General features: G+C 40.2%; 2 protein-coding genes across 5 annotated transcripts in view; both read left to right on the forward strand.

The window, feature by feature from the left end:
* Window positions 1-18057, forward strand: part of LOC135240620 (myosin light chain 1, skeletal muscle isoform-like) — a 465194-nt gene that overhangs the window by 143028 nt on the left and 304109 nt on the right. The window lies entirely within an intron of this gene.
* Window positions 12797-18057, forward strand: part of LOC135240796 (zinc finger protein Helios-like) — a 29492-nt gene continuing 24231 nt past the window's right edge. Inside the window, exons 1-3 of one of the 3 annotated variants that reach the window (XM_064310720.1) lie at window positions 12797-13214; window positions 13786-14170; window positions 14894-14945. In XM_064310720.1, coding sequence (XP_064166790.1) covers window positions 14149-14170; window positions 14894-14945 — 74 coding nt within the window. In that variant the 5' untranslated portion in view covers window positions 12797-13214; window positions 13786-14148. The remainder of the gene's footprint in view (window positions 13215-13785; window positions 14171-14893; window positions 14946-18057) is intronic. The other 2 variants (XM_064310721.1, XM_064310722.1) reach the window with 2 other exon arrangements.

The raw sequence follows: 18057 nt of genomic DNA on the forward strand, positions 1-18057 counted from the left end.
TGACATAAAAATGTAATAGTGTACTGTAATCAACCCAACCTGGTATGCTATCTTCTTTAGAGCATTATCAGATTAGAGCCATTTCCTAAGGTACCATACCAAGACAAGGGACATTATCAGAGCAAATGTATCATGATCTGGAATAATGAGCTTTCTATCACAATGTGCTTACCAATTAAAAACAATACACAAAAAACCCACAGAGTACAGTTCAGTCAGATGATTATATAAAAGCACAAAAAAATAAATAAAAAAAACTGGAAAGGGTCGATGCGAGGGCATGCTTGTCAGCGGTGTCCGTCTCGGCTAATTCTCTTTTCCTACATACTGCCGAGGGATGTCTCTTCACCTGCCACTGGAGTGTTAGTAATCATCCTCCCTATTCACTGGCTGCCCTCCGCAGAGCCATGGAAGCTGCCTGTGATTATATTGGTTCTGAGGCCTGCCAGGCAGAGATCCAGCACACAAGCTGGCTTTTTCCACACTGTCTGGCCAGAAGAAAATATTTGTGATGTGAATGAACTTGTGGCCAGCCATAAATTACCAAAGCGATAACAAAAATGAAAACAAAATGCAACATTGTGTGTTAAAATGACTGTTCCCAAAATGAACAGCACTTTCAAAAAAAAAAAAAATCTTCAGGCTGATGAAGTAAGAGGCCTTTTTAAATGCTTTTGTGATAATTTGCCTGCCTTCCCTCTGATCGGTATTGGAGGCAATCAACAATAAATTTTCCTAAAGTGAGATGTAACTATTTAAAATAAGTGTATAGGGATTTTATTTGTGTCCAGTAGGGGGATCCTTGAGACTATAAATCAATTTAAATTGTAAGTGGATGCACCAGAAGGCAGCCCATTTTGCCTTCTGAGCAAGGTGGGTGTCTGGATGTTGGCGTGCCACCTTGTAGGGTGGGCTGCATGCTAAACTGCAGCGTGTTTTTTAACTGGTGGCTTGGCTCTTCTCCACCCTCAGCCCCTAGTGGTTGAACAACCTTCCTCGCTTGGTCAAGAAGACTGAAGATTTGGCTGTTTTCTACAACAGCCAGAAGATGCACATTTCAGACTACACGTTAATGTTGCAATAAAAAAATAAAAAAACCATTGCTTACTTCATTCTGCAAAACATGGGGCATGCATGTGGCACAGGGTAAAGCTGTGTGGGTCATAGCATCTGAGGGAAAGAGGAAGTTCTTCTCACTTTTATTCTGCAGTGTGTAGATGTTGCAACGCAGGGCACTTGGGCTCAGCTGGACTAAGGCTACCACATAGCCCGTATTGGTTGGGGGGGTTCAGACTTGATAATGGTGGGAAGTTCATTAAACCATCAGGGGGTACTGCCAGGGCCTGAGATAGGAGCCAAGTATAGAGAAGGTGATGAAGTAACAGGTATTTTGGATGTTGTAATGAAAGCATCTGGACATCCCATTCCCCATTCACTGAAGCAGCTTTAAAGAAGAAGTTGGTTGCCTGGGGTTAATTCAGGGCTTCTTGCAGGAGAAGTGTTCTGAGTGAGCCTGCCCACTCATTTTTGTGAACTCTTGTGCCAAAGCACAAAACAAAATGCCACAGCCAGCCCGCACTGCCTTCAGAATCCAGCCCAATGATCTAACATTCTGCAACTCTATGTTTTCAGTGTAGGCTAAATGATAATTTTTAGTCCCACATATGATCTGTTTTAATCTCTGCTATTTCTATTTTAAGAGTAGCTTTAATATGTCAGATGAGTGACAGAGTAGGCATGTAATGACACATGGTGGAGTTTCAGATTCCCCCCGAGAATTTGTATATTTGTCATTTAAGGGCAGATACCAAAAGCACAGAACCAAATCCCCCCCCCCCCCCAAAAAAAATAAAAACATCTTCCGTGAAACTGCTGGTTCCTGTGAAATGTCTCTTGCACATGTACCAATTTCCTGTAACCTGGCTTTTCATTTCCTTCCTGTCTGCCCCAGAACACAAGCAGGAACTGACTGGCATATCCCACCAGTATATCTTATGATTTCAGTTCCAGAGTTTTTTTTTTTCTTTTTTTCAAGGCTCCCAAAATGACCGCACTGAGCTTGGCCCAATAAAATGGGTTAACTGTTCAGGCCTCTCACACACTAACACATGGCAGCCCGTATAGACTTTGGATGTTATAATGTAATGATCCTTTCAAGACCTGGGATACACTGAGGAAATATCACCAGATGCAGTCATTGAAGTATCTCATACTTTGGAATAGAGAACTTGTTTTGTAACATGCAAGTTACTCCCTCAATTACAGAGAATCTTGCTGCAATGAGCATAAATGCACACAAAACAAAACTGACCATTTCAAATAGCAGAATAGAGGGGTCCAATAGAAAATGTAAAAATAGCTCCAGACCAATGATTTAATATACATAACCCAGTCTGGTATTAATCTAACCCCTGGGTTTTCAACAGGGGGTATAAGGACCCCTAGGGGTTCTTAAAGGCACTTGTAGGGGGCCCCTGGTCAGATTCATGAGCAATTACATACATTTGGAAAAATATCAAGATTTTAAACTTTTTTTAAAATATGAACTTTCATGATGGGAATCTGCTGGTTCAGAAAAGATTGAAAACACTCTAACCCCTATCTGCATTACCTCATCAAGTAGCTAACCACTTTGAATGAACAACCATGTCTTTGCAGTCACACTGTTTTATATCACACGACTTTGTTGAATGCTCAATTATGATTGGCCACTTCAGGCATTCAGCGGTCATATATTTCTGTATAATGACCGCTGTTATGGGTGACGGACCCTTTAACCTAGAACTATCAATACGTAGAAAGAAGTGCCTGATTTGTCAATTTGACCGTTGTCACTTTAACTTCAGAAAACCAACAAATCAGCCGACATACGCACTTGCCTATTAAATTTAATCGGTATTACAGTTATTACATGCATTATAGAGAGTCCGTTAACTAGGTGTTAATTTGCCTCGTATCAATACCACATTAGCCAATACTCCCTAATATGCAAGGATGCACTGAGATCCTTTTGACCCAGTCCCCTACTGAATTTCAGTATGAACTAGGTAGACGAACGTGAGAAACGGCCAACCTACTGCATCATAAAGCTAACGTTAGTTTGCATTCTAACCCGATTGAGAGACAAGCAAGTCACTACAGGTCACTGCTTGACCACACCATTTAAAAGCAAGACAGGGGAAGATAATTTGATTGAGTTATGGCAATTTTCTTAAATAATGTAAGCTAATGACAAAAATAGCCACATTCCTGGTAATTGTATAACGAGCAGAAACTACTTTTTCCTGATAGAATCAAATTCTTATGGAATCATAGAATTAATGACCATGGTTTTTGCTTGACAACGGTGCAAATAGAACGTTTGCTTAAACAACCTGTGGTCAAATGGCCACGGAAAAAAAAAAAAAATTAAATTTCAAGTCGATAAAAATCAAAAGGTAAAAGTTACTAATCATTCATTGGTGCTAAATGTTGTATAAGGTAATTATAGCCGTGTAGGGGAGAGCGGGGAGTATTTCGTATTTGGCTCAACTGGGGGTGGGAGGGGGGAGGTGACGTGCATTGACCTTGATTATGCTCGACCACCTGAAACACTAACGTATTTATTCCAGGACTGGACCCGTTACCTGTTTAAATGCAGGTCCTGTAAAAATACACATCATAAACAGTCTAAATGAAATAAATAAAAACTTCATACATAGTCTATACATGTCGTTGTACAGCCTCTTTTACGTAATATCAACTTTTAGACCAGGAACACGCTCGGAATTCCCTCATCGTGCTCGGCGACTTCTGACATATTTACCGGAACAGAACTAAACAGCGAAAGTGAAAAAAAAAAACAAAAAAAAAGCGAACATGAAAAAATCGCTTGCATATAACAGGCTACTTTTGGCAATAACTCTCGAAATATTTAAAGATCTCTCCCGCCGTACGTTGGAGACAAAGATGGTAATTCTGAGTGTTTAACCCTTACATACTGTGAGGGAGGGGAAGTGTGAAGACCAGACGCGACCAAACAGGGGATCTATAAGTTACCAAAGTGGCACTCCAGTAACCACTGAGTCTCGTGAGAGACGAAATAAGGAGGTGCTATACTCCTAAGGGACGTATCCCAAAAAATGAATAAACCCCTAAACGGGTAACTGAGGAAGGAGTATATAAAGAAAATAAAGGAACAGGGAAAAGAAAAGAAACTACTTCGACCCGAAGCAGAGAAAAAGAAAATGTCTTTTAAAAAAAAAAAAAAAAAAAAAAAAACAAGACGTTCTGAGGCCAACTAAAACCAGGGGGGAAACTGGTTAGTAAGAGGCAGAAAGGTTTGTGCCCCAACGGTGACACAATAACCCCTTAAAACCGCCAACCTCAGAATCTGGACATATACCGTCCGAATACCTTTTTCCCGAAAAACAAACAAACTGAAGTCAGAATTCTTTTAAATTTCTTTGTTCCTAAAATCCTTACACCTTGCTCAGAAATACGACAGGGAACTGGCTAGAGCAAAACACGTTACACTCAAGCATCGTTCCACTGCCTACTGACGCTTTATATACCCAGCCACAGGTGTGGCTGGTAATCAGCGGAAGATGTGAGCAACCCACAGGTGAAACAGATCAGAGGTAACCCTGCAGGAATGCACGGAATGTTCAAGCAGGAACAATCCTCCCACAGGAACCAAAAATAACGATTAGCCAAGTGGCTAATCTGCAAGCTCGAACTAATCGTCCCCACACACCAAAATAACGATTAGCCGAGTGGCTAATCGGAATGCTAACCACTGAGCCGGTGCAGGCACAGAAAAATGATCTACCCTGCACAGAAACCGTGACACATTCAGTATCTTTCCCATTCACAATGGCCCATTCCTCTCTCTCAGCTGTCTCTTAACTTTTGGGGAACTGCACCATTTACAGAAGATTATGGGACTCCATGATTACTTTTCTGTTGGGGCAACACAAATCCACATATGATACTGAATGGTCTCCATCCACATCAATATATTGTGCATATCCTTGACAATATTTGCATTTCATATAAAAGCAGTTGGTGATAGATTAACTACTAATAGATACAATAGATAATTGCTATCTCTGTGATTCTAATAACAGCAACAGCGGGTGATAGAAAGAAGCAATATTCAAGAATCAGGCGTGGACTGTACAAGCAGGCACATATTGCATGAGACATGTTTATTTTTATACTGGGTTTATTTACATACAGATTATCTTTTTTTTTTTACATTAATTGACAAATTGTCACATCACGGTTTAACATTGCAGTAAAAAAGGTCCATTAACCCATCTTCAGTCCTATCATTCAGACATTACAATAAAACATTCAAGTACAACTTCATAACATTTTTTGTGTGTAAATTAGGTTCATTTAAAAAAAAATGCAGTTAAATTTATCTCTATCTGTGTAAATGAACTTTCTGATGTGTACATAAGAAATAAACTATTTAAAGGGTTAGCAATCAGAGGCAAATAACAATTGCAAGGGATTTATGTGGTTTCAATAAACTTACTGCTATATACGTATATTTTGCTATAAAAATGATTGCCAAAACAATTTTGTAGCCATTCAAAGGCAAATAACAATTTCCTAACTTATCTATCAGAGTTTTACAGGATGTCAGGAATGCCTTACATCCCACATATTTGTCCATTGGTAAATACATTTATGAGGGAACCTACATGCACTAGAGCACCATTAAAGTTGGCCAAGTAGCTCATCTTTATTGATAAAAATGGATTTTTGTGAGTTACTTGGCTGCCACATTCTAGATTTTAATACATATTAACTTTTGAGAACTTGCATGCATTGAAAGCTACAGCTCCAGTTTGCAAAGACACTCATCTTTCTTATTGATTAATTGATCTTATTGATAAACTTTTAAAGTTCAGCAATCAATATAAGCTGACTTAGATGAACACAGATTTATCAGTATACAATTTCATGTCTTTGTAAAGAAGCTTATCTAAATTAATATGAAGCTAAACTAATATAGAAACTTTTTTTGGGGGGAAATGTGTCGTGGCAGTGGTTGTGGCATTTGGGTGGGTGGTTGCAGAGAGGGGAGTGAGGTGGCTAAATGTGAACAGACGTTATTTGCGTGGGTTTGTGGGAGGAGGCGCAATTTGAGGGGGCCGCTGTGGGGTGAGGGTCGGGGAGTGTTACTGTTACTGTGTGAAATAATGTGAAAATCAATAAAATAACAGAAGAAAAATCATTTTCAGGTTCTTAAGCAAACATATACCAGTGGTGAATACATGTTGACTCTTTGTCAGGTTCTAATAGTTTGCATAGAAGCTCTTTTTTTTTCTTCTTTTTTCTCAATCAATTTTTGCAGGGTGCTTAACTGGCACAGAGGTCAATACTGGGTGGACGCTGACTGGCATAAACATGCTTGAATTAGGAGTGCTGGTCTGCTTTGGAAAGAAGGTAATCTCACTGATGAAAGGAAGTGTGCAGGTTCTGTAACTTGCGCAGTGACAGAAGGATGCAGGACTGGGAATGCACACCTTCACTCAGACGCCCCGCTCTCAGAGCCAGATGCATAGCTTTCCCTGAGTGTGTACAGCATGTCGAAACCCTCAAACATCTCCTGCTCCTCCCGAGTCAGGACTGTGGGGTCCTGGGGCGGGGTAAATTTGGGGGGCTCCACAGTGAATTGGCCTTCGAAGTTGCTGACGTCCTTGCGGTCGGTAATTGTGGGCACCCAAGGCGGCTCAATCTTCCTGGCCTGTAAGTCGTCCCAGGGTATGTCCTAGGAGGGAAGGGCGGGGGGGATTTCAAGGTGAGATGTGTGGTGGCTACTTGCTGTGCTAAAGTCACTAAGACAGGGATGGTTGCCTTACTCTGAAGAAGCAATGCCGTTTCACTGCCTCTGCTCCTCTCGGCCCAGCACCAAGGCGACACAATGGCTTCTTAAATGTCAGCTGGAGACAAACAGAGCAGCATTAACATCAGTCGCTTCAATGGCATATTTAAAAATGCTTTATAAAATAGAACAAATGGTGAAATAAACTGAAATTTAATTAATGAAAAATATCAGCCTAGGCCTCAGTCCACAGAGGTTTATTAAAAAAAAAGACAGCTCATGTTGACCTCCCTGTCTAGTTCTATTGATGCCAGCAGAGGGCATTAAACTCATTGCTCCATGGGGATTGCAGGGTAAATCTGTCATTCATAGTGGCAGACAAGTGGGTTACTGCGGCACTGAGCCATAGTGGTGGATGACTGGAGCTACCTTATGGATAATCTGGACAGCTTCTCTGGAGAGGAACTTTGGATAGAAGACATCTCCGCCGATTATATTGTAGCGTGTTTCCATGTCATCATAGGCATAGAATGGCGTCTTGTCAGCACAGGGAACAAAAGTGCTTTAAAACGTAATTTACTGACATCACACTCCTTCATGCTGAGAAATGGCTTGGAATTGCAGCTGACAGCTAGCAGAATGCTAGGCTTTTGAAGTGAAGTAGGGTGGCAAAACCTTAAGGACCTACCTTCCCAACCAGCATCTCATATATGCACACACCCAGTGCCCACCAGTCCGCCACCCGCGTGTATGACTTTTCCACTATCATCTCTGGGGCGAGGTAGTCCGTGGTACCGGTCAATGAGTTGCTGTAGTTTCTGAAACCCATTTCTGACACGAAATAGTGGAAACTGATGATTGAGCTGCTCTATTGACCATGGTCATAAAAGTGGAGAAATTACAAGCAGCCGGCAAGGGTCAGTCTACAGTCCTAATACTTCTGGACTAGTCACTTCACACACCTTCTTTGCAATATCCAAAGTCGGCAATTTTCAGGTACCCCTCAGAGTCCAACAGCATGTTTGCCAGTTTGATATCCCTGTCAATAACAAATGTAATAATAATTGATTTTAAAAATAATGAGAAGGAAAAACAATGCAATAACATGCATTGAATATAATTTCAGGATACAAAGGGAATGAATTACACTATACATGTTCTGAAGGATTATGCTGCAAAGGTCTGATCATTTAAACCATTGAAGAGAAGGTTTTTTTGTCATTTTGGATTTTTTTCAATTTTAGTCAGAACTTATTTTACCAGCAATGATTGTTGCATCAACATTAGAATGTTTTAATGCAACGATCCATAATAGAAACTGAAAACAATGGAGTTCAGTTAAGAACAACTAATTGTGGGGACGTACTGATGCTGATACATTACAAAGATAACAGTGCAGCTCCAGGCATCCCTATGTATTGTGAAATATATACCATTCTTACCTGTGTGCAATGTTATTGTTGTGCAGAAACTCTATTCCAAGGACAGCACATGCTGAATAAAATCTGTGGGGAAAAAAAGGAGAAAGAAGGCATTGCAAGTCTGTTGTCTTGTGCTTCAATAGAAACATGCTGAGCAAGTCTGATGGACATAGCATAAGCATAGCATTATTTACATACTCATAAAAAAATGTAATATATAGTTGACAGAAAGTGGACGGAAATTGCTTACAGCATCATAATTAAAGCTTTTAAATTTTTTTGACGAAAAATATAAATACTGAAACATATTTGTTTGCGCACAAGATTAGTTTGCTGAATAATCAGTCTGGTGAAATAGTAAATGGACTGCATTTATATAGCGCTTTCATCCAAAGCACTTTACAAGTGATGCCTCTCATTCACCCAATCACACCCATGAAACACATGAAAGGGAAGCAAATGAGGCAGCATATTCAGTTCAAACTTTCGACATCAAGAACTATGGTCTGGTAAAAACTACATGATTTTAGCCCCAGTTTTTGCAATTGTAAGTTCCCTTTGGAACTTGCTGTGACTATATGATTATACCATGGCTTAAAACTTTAATTTTGTAATGTGTCACACTGTGAAATCTCCAATAATTGCTCCAGTGAGCACCTTCTCATATTAATTTTGATATGGTCCCCAATCTTTGCTGAGCTGCACCTTTCAAGAAGGGGGATTAATTAGCGGGAAAATGTAAATACAAATGAAACAACATGACGCGTTAAATGCAGCTAAGAGCTTCACAGAAACAGCTGGTGGAGTAAGTGTCATGGTTAGTGCTTTAACTAAGCCTGGCTGGTTTAGGCGTGACATCACCACTGCCAACAGTTCACTCACAGAGTCCGAGGCTCAGTGAAGGGCCCGGCCTCTGCGTGGGTCAGCAGGTCACCCCCGGCCGCGTACTCCAGCACGAAGCAGGTGTGCTGCTTGGTCTGAAAGCAGCTGAACATGTTGATGAGGAAGGGGTTGCGTGCCCTGGTCACAAGCTCCAGGATCCTCTGCTCACACATCAGTCTGTGTGAGAGAGAGATCGGGAAGGGGAACGTTATCCATAAAGCACCTCAAAGCAGGATGCCTTTTAGCTCATTATTCATAAGATTGTAATTTAGACAAGGGAAGCCTGAACCAAGATCCGCACTCCTATGCTGTGACGATTTAGGAATAATTACAAGCTCCACTTAAGACTCTGCCCTTAGAAAAGTTGCCTCCTACTAAGCGGTAACTGTGCCTTACCGATCCACACTGTCACTAGTCAAAATCTCTCTCTTCTTCATGGCCTTGATGGCAAACAATTCCTTAGTCTGTTTGTATTCAGCAAGCAGCACCTGTTAAAACCAGGTTACAAAAGGTGTAGTGAAGCTGTTTGAAATCAGTAACTTTAAAATGGTTCATTGAGGATGCTCTGTTTTGACAGATCTACTGTTTTATTTATTTATTTATTTATTTATTTATTTTTTACCTTCCCAAAACTCCCACGCCCTAGAACTGCAATGCAGCTGAAGTCCTCCATAGTCATTTGAACCTTAACTGGCTTCTCCTCCTTAACCTCCTGATTAAAAGGATCAACGGTAACTCCAAAAAGCACACACATACTGTATTACGATGGGAGGTGAGATGTGAGGTCACTTCACCAAGATTTAAATCACATTGCAAAATATTTTCAAAATACCATGATGGTAAATTCTTCCACCATTAATTCACATTAGATATGTACCTCATCATCAGTGACATCCAAGGATCCAACAACAGCCGTTTCAGGATCTTGGATTGCAGAATATTGGAGTTCAGGATCTTTGATTTCTTTAATTTAAGAGACCACAGTTTGTATTATTGATTATTCACCTCTGCTAATATATTGAAACGTATGTGGGCAAACCAAAGTCTTCTGAATGTGATTGGGACTATAGCACCTTTTTAACAAGACCAGGTTAAAACCTAGTACAGTATATGACCGGCCGACCAATGGTGTGATGTCATAACTCGGCCGACCAATGGTGTAACTTAATCACTCAGTCACTCACTCAGTCACAGACATTCGTGTTTGTAGGGCTGGCCCCGCTGTTGCGTTCCAGCCAAAAAACTGTACCACTCATGGCAGGTCCACTTTCACCAACTACATACCAGCAATTAATTAAGTTACAAAACAGGTGGCTTTCTATGTACTTCCATACTCAATAACACATTTCCCCAAACATACTACCTAGAATATTCTTCATAGTGTGTAAGAGCACAAGTATGCTTTGGTTTTGTTACATTTGGACCACACTTGATGACATAATCAAAACTGTACTTGTGCAAGTACTTCCTGGGTTACTGGGACCAAGCACTTATTAACGAGGTCCTTCCAGCTGTCGAGTGAAATAGCCAATTAGAATTTACCATCTTATTACATCAAATGTTTTTTTTTTTCTGTTTGCTGACCTCAATATGGTTAGCTAATGCTACCAAACTATGATAAATATTGTATCAGTTCACATATGTTAAAAACAAAAATCCTGTCACGACTTTGTTAGAAAATGGCTTACTTGGATTTAAACTCATGTCCATACATTTCACATTATCTTTCACACTCTTAGAGAAATCACCTTCAATGTGCTTCTTATGCTTTTTAAAATAATAAATTGCCCCAGCAACAGCAAAAGCAGATCCTGTCGTCCATACTAGTGGGTGGTTCAACTGAGCTAAAACACTTCGTACTCCCATACTCAAATAACTGAAGTAAATCTCTTGCAGTCATTTGTGTCTTCTCCAATAAGGACTCAAGCACTGAACTATGATCTAAATAGCGACTAACTTGAATATTCTCCCTTGTGACATAATAGAGCGCTTCGGAATGTTTTTTGCAGTGAATGTAATTACATGATTCCATCATTGTCCAGCACAATTTCCCCATAAAAAGCGCTGTATTGTCCTTTACCATGTCATTTATTTAATGGATTTGTATGTACTACACTATACAATATACTCAAAACAACTGGAATACACGTGCAGACTAGACGACTGCTCAATAAATACACTACAGTTAAATGCACACCTTTATGATATACACAAAGGCCGATCATGGGGGCTGCTAGCCATTGGCAAATTTTCCATTATTCAATTATTGGTATACAGTGGGCTGTAACAGACGCTAATTGGTGCAATAAACCATCACCAATGAAACTGAATTGAGACCATCAGCTTATCAGTCGAATAATAATAATAATAATATTATTAATATTAATAGAACAGTATTAGACTTATGGGCGAATATCTTTCCACGAACTAAAGTTAAAAAGATCGTCTGTTGATTGTGGAAAGGGCATGGTTTTTCTCTGCAAATGACCTACGGATTCGTTGCAACATTCTGTAGGACTTTTTTTTCTAACATTTCCTGTTTATAGAAGTGCAGCGCTGGCACCCGCTGTGTCAACTGCCGAGACTCGCTACGCTTTCACAACACGGTTCTGTCCGCAGTGCCTCACACAGCACTGCGGAAATAATGCAGCCACAGTATACTCTCGATAATAGCGTGGGTGTTTCAAAGCTGTAACTCGCAACTGTGGCTTTGCCGTTTATCCAATTTTTCTTTCGAAAGCGAACACGCGGGGGAATGGCAGTAATACTTGCGGTGCATGAGTTATATTAAAATATAACGCTGAAGAAAAAAGTTGAAGTTTGATGGTTGGGCTGTTTCTCAATGTTGTATTGTGGATAGACCTATTTGTACGTGTTCCTAAATGTGAATGAACCGTAGGCTATAGGCCTACGGCTCAAGTTCTTCTGTCTGTCACCCATCTGTGGCTTTAACTTTACTAACACGCTCTCCTTTGACGGGTTGCATTTTTGTTATTGATACCAAACTAGTTTTAAGCCATTTCCCTCAAAGTTATGTGCGTGGTTTAGCGTTTAATTTTAATTTGGTGACAACATTTGGATGATGTCAGGTGCCAAATGATTCACAAATAGCCTCCAGTCCACCAATGAATATGGATTTTACCCAGCTCCAGTTTGGGAATTTCCAAGAAGTTTCTGAAGCAACTGCAAAACAAAAGTAGTCTTTGAACCAGTATAGGAAATGCTTCAGGAAAGGGAGGTATGATTACGTTTGATATCGTTCTTCACCTGCCGAAATCCAGAATTCATTCAACGAACAAGAAGACGATTAATTGGCCTGGCAGATGCACGTTTTACTAGAACATATAGAAAAACACAAACCATAGCACACATGAGTATAGTGTTAGACAGTATAAGAAAAACCCATAGAGTAAAACTCAAAATGTAGCCTACAGTTGCAAGGCATAAAAGACTGAATTATGTGTAAGTGTATGCCTACATTTATTTCGGTAAAGTCTTATGTGTTCTCCTGGAGGGTTCTGAAGGTGAAGTTTACACGATTGTATTCTGAGACAAGAGCCATACATAGATAACCCCACACACAGCCCTAACCCACACACACGCACATACACGCGCGCGCGCGCACACACACACACACATACACACATTTTTCTGGTTGTGGCAAGGCGATGCAGCCGAGTTTCAGCTCGTTGCGCAGAGTGAGGTTGCAGGCGCAAATGCTGGGGTGCGACACAATACAATAAAAGAAAAACAAATTGACATAACAACAGTAATATATACAATGAATAACACTAATGTTTTTAGCAGCCTAAAACGGTTAAAAACAGCGGTTTCTGCTCCACTTCAAACGCTACATTCGAACAGCGGAAACTTCCAAGCCTCGAGCATCGTGGCAAAGAAACTGTAGACGTAGTGTTTCTTTGAAGAGGACGTCTGGGCAAGTCGAAGTCTGGATATCAGAACGTGAGCGGGGAGGTAAACATTGAGCAATGCAGTGAAACTATCTTGCAGCAGCATCACACAAAGAAATGGTACGCAATGCAACGGCCTTTGTACCAATGCCTCAGTCTGCCTTACACGCTTGACTTGCGGTGAGTCCCTGTGCTTTCAGATGTAGAGTAAGGCAGAGGTGAAGTAGACTCTGAGAAATTATTCTGTACCTGGGCTTGTTTGATTTTTTACTGCAGGGGTGCGAAATCTTATCCAGAAAGGGCCAGTGTAAGTGAAGGGTTTAGCACTAAAACACCTGATTCTACCTATCCAAATCTTGATTGAATATCATGATTAGTTATTAGTTCAATCAGGTGCCATAATGCTGGACTACAACAAAAACCTGCACCCACACTCAAATCATAAAATCAAAGAGACTTTAGACAGCAACTGAGTTATCTTGGTGGATGATAGATGAGTGATGAGCAGAAAAGATATGTTCAAAGGTTGAGAAATCACAAATGATCATTTGTTTACAAAAAACAACTCTATTGTAAAAAAAATAATAGTTATACCCAGGGAGGCAAACTTCAAATAAAGTGGCTAATGCATTTGACTGTAGCCAGGTCTCAGTTATAAACAAGCAATCAACTTTGTTGTCAATAATAAGGTCACGTATGAGAAGTTTTACCTGAAAGTGACCTAACATTCACTCTCTGTTTTTCGGTTGAGATCGCCTTACTAAAGCCAGCTGAGATCCAGCTGAGGCAGGAGGTTGGGACAGCCCGGAATTTGGATGAAACAGTGGGACAGTGGCATCAACATTTCCTTCAGTAGTGCCTGGGGTGCCAGGACCCACGGTGATCATGGAGTCAGGGAGCAGCTCACCATCTTTTATGTAATGGAGCACATGTATACTGCCCTCCAACTCAGCTACCTTCTGGCTCAGAATCTGGCAGCCATCGCATCCAGGCAGAGTGGGGCATGTCCAGTTCTCTCCGGTTACTGAGGGCTGAACTCGAGCTCTCCAAAATACTCTCACAGCACTCATAGACAATTGTCCTTCTCCAAACAAACTCCTCTCTGCTCCCAAACATGGCTCATAAACTCATAAAAGGTAACACATCTAAAATAATAATAATTATAAAATAAAACTTTAAACATGCATGTAAAATAAATGAAGTGCTAAAAGTGTTAGTAAAATACATTTTAAAAAGTAAAAATAAATATGTAACCAGAATAAATATCTCAAAAAGAAAAGGTTAATGTTGAAATAATGTTTAAATTGTGCAGACTGTTGAGTTCTCACATCTGATGGCTCTCAACTCAGATGGCAGCCAATGAATGGGGTTTCTACATAATAGTTTAGGTTCGTGCTCTAGAATTTGGTAATGGTTTTGGGCATATCAATTTTTATAATGCACTGCTACAATGGCAATCCACCCTAAACCTTCAATGGGGGATTCCCACAATTCTCTGCAGGGAATTACCTAATTGTCCCTGGCATTTCAAGGGAAGCCCAGTGAGGGCACCCCTGGTGCTGACTCCACCCCCTCCTGACTGAATAAGGACAATGCATCCTAAAACTGCCCTGTTTTAATCAATGACATGTTGTGATGCATAGTAGAGATGTCTATGTGCTCTGGTGAGTAAGGCTGGATTACATATAGTATATTAGATTTCTTGTGGCAGCTATATTGGATTGAAACCATACAGTAGCTGCTGATTAATTATTTTACTTTATTATTTCAGAAGTTCAATTTTTAATGTCTTGGTAGAAATGTTTCAGTTAATTTTTATTTGTGATGATAATTAACAGTTTGCAATACCTTTGAGACAGGAGCAGTCACATTGAATGGTGACAGAATGAAGACTGATCAACAAGGGACAAGGTAACTGTCATTCTTGACTGCTGCTATTTTACTGGACAACTCCAAAAAGAGAAATAAATAAAATGAATATTCCATCACTCCACATACTGTAACATTAGAGGGTTTGGATCCCATTTAACAAGTGTGTACATTTTCAGCCAGTAACATCTGACCTCAAGTCATACTTTTTTGGAACTACTACTGGCACAGGGCATGATTGACATAGGAAAAATGCTGAGTGGATCTCAGTCAGAATTGGACGGTTGGAGAATTGTATCTTTGCTGCTTGGTGACATTGCAAGGGTGGGGGTTGCCAGAGGGGAACATGTCAGAGGCATTTTAGCTTTTTTTGACTATGAGTGGACAAAACCAAATAAGGAAATGGAAAATCGATTGTAGTTAATCCTCAGCCAGTTGCTGCCTGTTGCTGACAGATACCAATAGAAAACTGTTAATGAGGGCGTCTGAATACTCCTCCCTTTCTCTGTCATTTCATTGATGTAAAATGACGACTGATTGAATAGGAAAGGCTTCTGCCATATTTAGTGCACCTTTTATTAAGGAAAGAAAGAAGGAGGGAAGGATAAAAGAAGCACCTGACCAACCTTAATACCTGTAGTAGATAAGTAGACAGATAGACAGAAAGACAGACAGTGTATGAAGATGGCACTCAGTGCAGGACTTCAGGAGTGGAGGACAAGGAGAGAGGTGTACTCTTTTTATCAGAATGCAGTATGTCACAAATGATCTGTGAACAGACCATGAAGCAGTTATGTGGGGAAGAAATACTGCACAAAATTGCTGCAGTCCCTAGTTGTCTTTGACACAGGCCACAAAGACACAAAAAGCCATTCAGCTTTCTGTGAGGACATTCAAGCAATGTTGTCACTCATGAGAAAGTGGGTGGCATTCAGTGCTATATAGAAACTCACATCTACAGATGTCCTTCTCACAAGGATTTATTTTGCTACTCTGACTAGTTATGTTTGAGCTGCTTAATCTCAGGATGAGTCATTTGGGATAACAGTAAGTGACACAGATCAGTGCTATAGTTTTTCATTAGCATGAAAGTAGCCAGTATTATCAGAATATCCATTTTGCATTGACAATATTTCTTGCAAGCTGACTGTCTGCATTCTTGGTAAAATGTTTCATGCTTCTAAATTTTGCAGCTGGTCACTCGTTTCACCAAGCTCAAAGAAAAATGTGTGAATTTTGAAATGCATTTTGACATTGTGTGGCTGTCGCCACAGCTCCTGCTGTCCTCTACACTGTAAACTGTGAGCAGAAAGGCATAACAGCTTTCAGTGTGAATGACCCATAGTGTGAATGTACTGAGATGGGTGATTCTCTCATTTTAAAGTCATTTATATTTGCAAGTATGTGTTCACTGCATTTAATAGCTCGTTGTCTGCTCCCAGCTGCAGGCAACATTCAATGATTGGGCCACTCCTGAGTATTAGGTTTTGTCTTGACATGCTGCCATGAATTGCCTGGTTTTTTCTTCTTTTACTGTAGCATACATAAATAACAATTGATTGGTTGATTGCAAATACACTAAAATAGTATAATTTGCTAGAAAAGGAAGCAGTTTAACCACTTGCGATGTACAGTAATATGCTGCTGTAATATGTCATTCTCTAATTTCCCATATGTTTTAAAGATGTGATTCTCTTAGAGGAAAACCACAGAGAAATATGGTGACTTATGTCATCTCCACAGCCCACATTCTACTGCAGCTTAAACATTAAGCTGTAAAGGTGAAAACACATGATGTGCACTATAAAGGGGTGAACAACTTTCAACCGCTGATCTCAAGACTTCTGGCTGCGGCCTATAGAAGATCACTTTACAGTACCACTTGTTCGTTCTGAATGTCATTTTGCATGATAACCACAAGTGGGAGCCAGAGAATACTGAACTTTAAGAGCTATCAGAATAAATTCCCTACATACAGAGCAATAATGAAGTTTTGAGTATTTTCATTTGAATGTGGATGTTTAAACCTAATTTATTTCCCACACGTATACAATAATCCCTAACCAAATAGTCAAAATTCATTATAGTTCACTATGTGTAATGTTATCTACCTTTTGCCCTTTTCTCCCAATGTGGATTCCAAATTGTATCTTCTAGGTGTGCTACCCCGATAAAGCCACCCACACCAAAAGCATTGAAGCTCAAGCGTATGCACTCCTTGCCTGTGAGTCCCTGGCTATTTTACATCCTACTGAGCACAGGAGGCATCCATCTCTTGCTAATGATAAAGGGCTGGTGGTAAACTGAGGGTTCCTCTCATATTGGGAAGAATAAGATGTGACTGTCGGATATTTGGTTGATGGGAGTGGTTGCTTTCCATCTCGTCGATTTGGTTGAACAGAATGCAGGACACTGGCCAGTCATATAAAATGTTGGCTGTTGTGTATGTTACTCATGTATTATGAGATATATACATTTATTGGACACCATTCACTCAGTCTTTCACTAAGTTTGTTACTATGTAACTTCTTATTTTAGGATTTGACCAGTAAACCAGAAACATGTGCAGTGCATCATAAACCCGTATCATCGCCTGCACCTCATCATAATGACTAACATTGCAACATAAAACAAAGCTGCACCAATCTATAATCCACAGATTTTTATAATGAACATATTTATATTGTCAAGAGCAGCGCAGCTCATGTGAAGTCCGGCAGTCGATTACCGAGTAGCCTTTATGAGAGCACCCGTTTCTCCAACTCAGACCGCGTCCACAGTTTAGCCTGCCGGCAGTGATTGTCGGAGTGGGTTTAGAAGGAATCGGTAAACGACGAATTAACTCCCTCCGGGTCTGTTCGTCGACTATTATTGTGATGTTCTACCCCATCATTCAAAGTGGAAATATTGGGGACTTCGTGCAACATCTAGCTTCAAAGTTTAGGTGATAGAATCGCGTGATGAGGTAAACTACAGAAAGAAAATATTGCGTGAGGTAGCCGAGGTACCTGTCAGATATATTCCAGAGAGACGAGTGTGTATACACTTGTGAACTAAACTCTCTTACGTTCGTCGAAACGACTAAATTGAAACGATAATCCGATCACTTGTTCTCGCAGGTTCACTTGGCATTGGCTGTCGGATCATTAATTTA

Source organism: Anguilla rostrata, chromosome 15, assembly GCF_018555375.3.
Source record: "Anguilla rostrata isolate EN2019 chromosome 15, ASM1855537v3, whole genome shotgun sequence".
Classification (NCBI taxonomy): domain Eukaryota; kingdom Metazoa; phylum Chordata; class Actinopteri; order Anguilliformes; family Anguillidae; genus Anguilla; species Anguilla rostrata.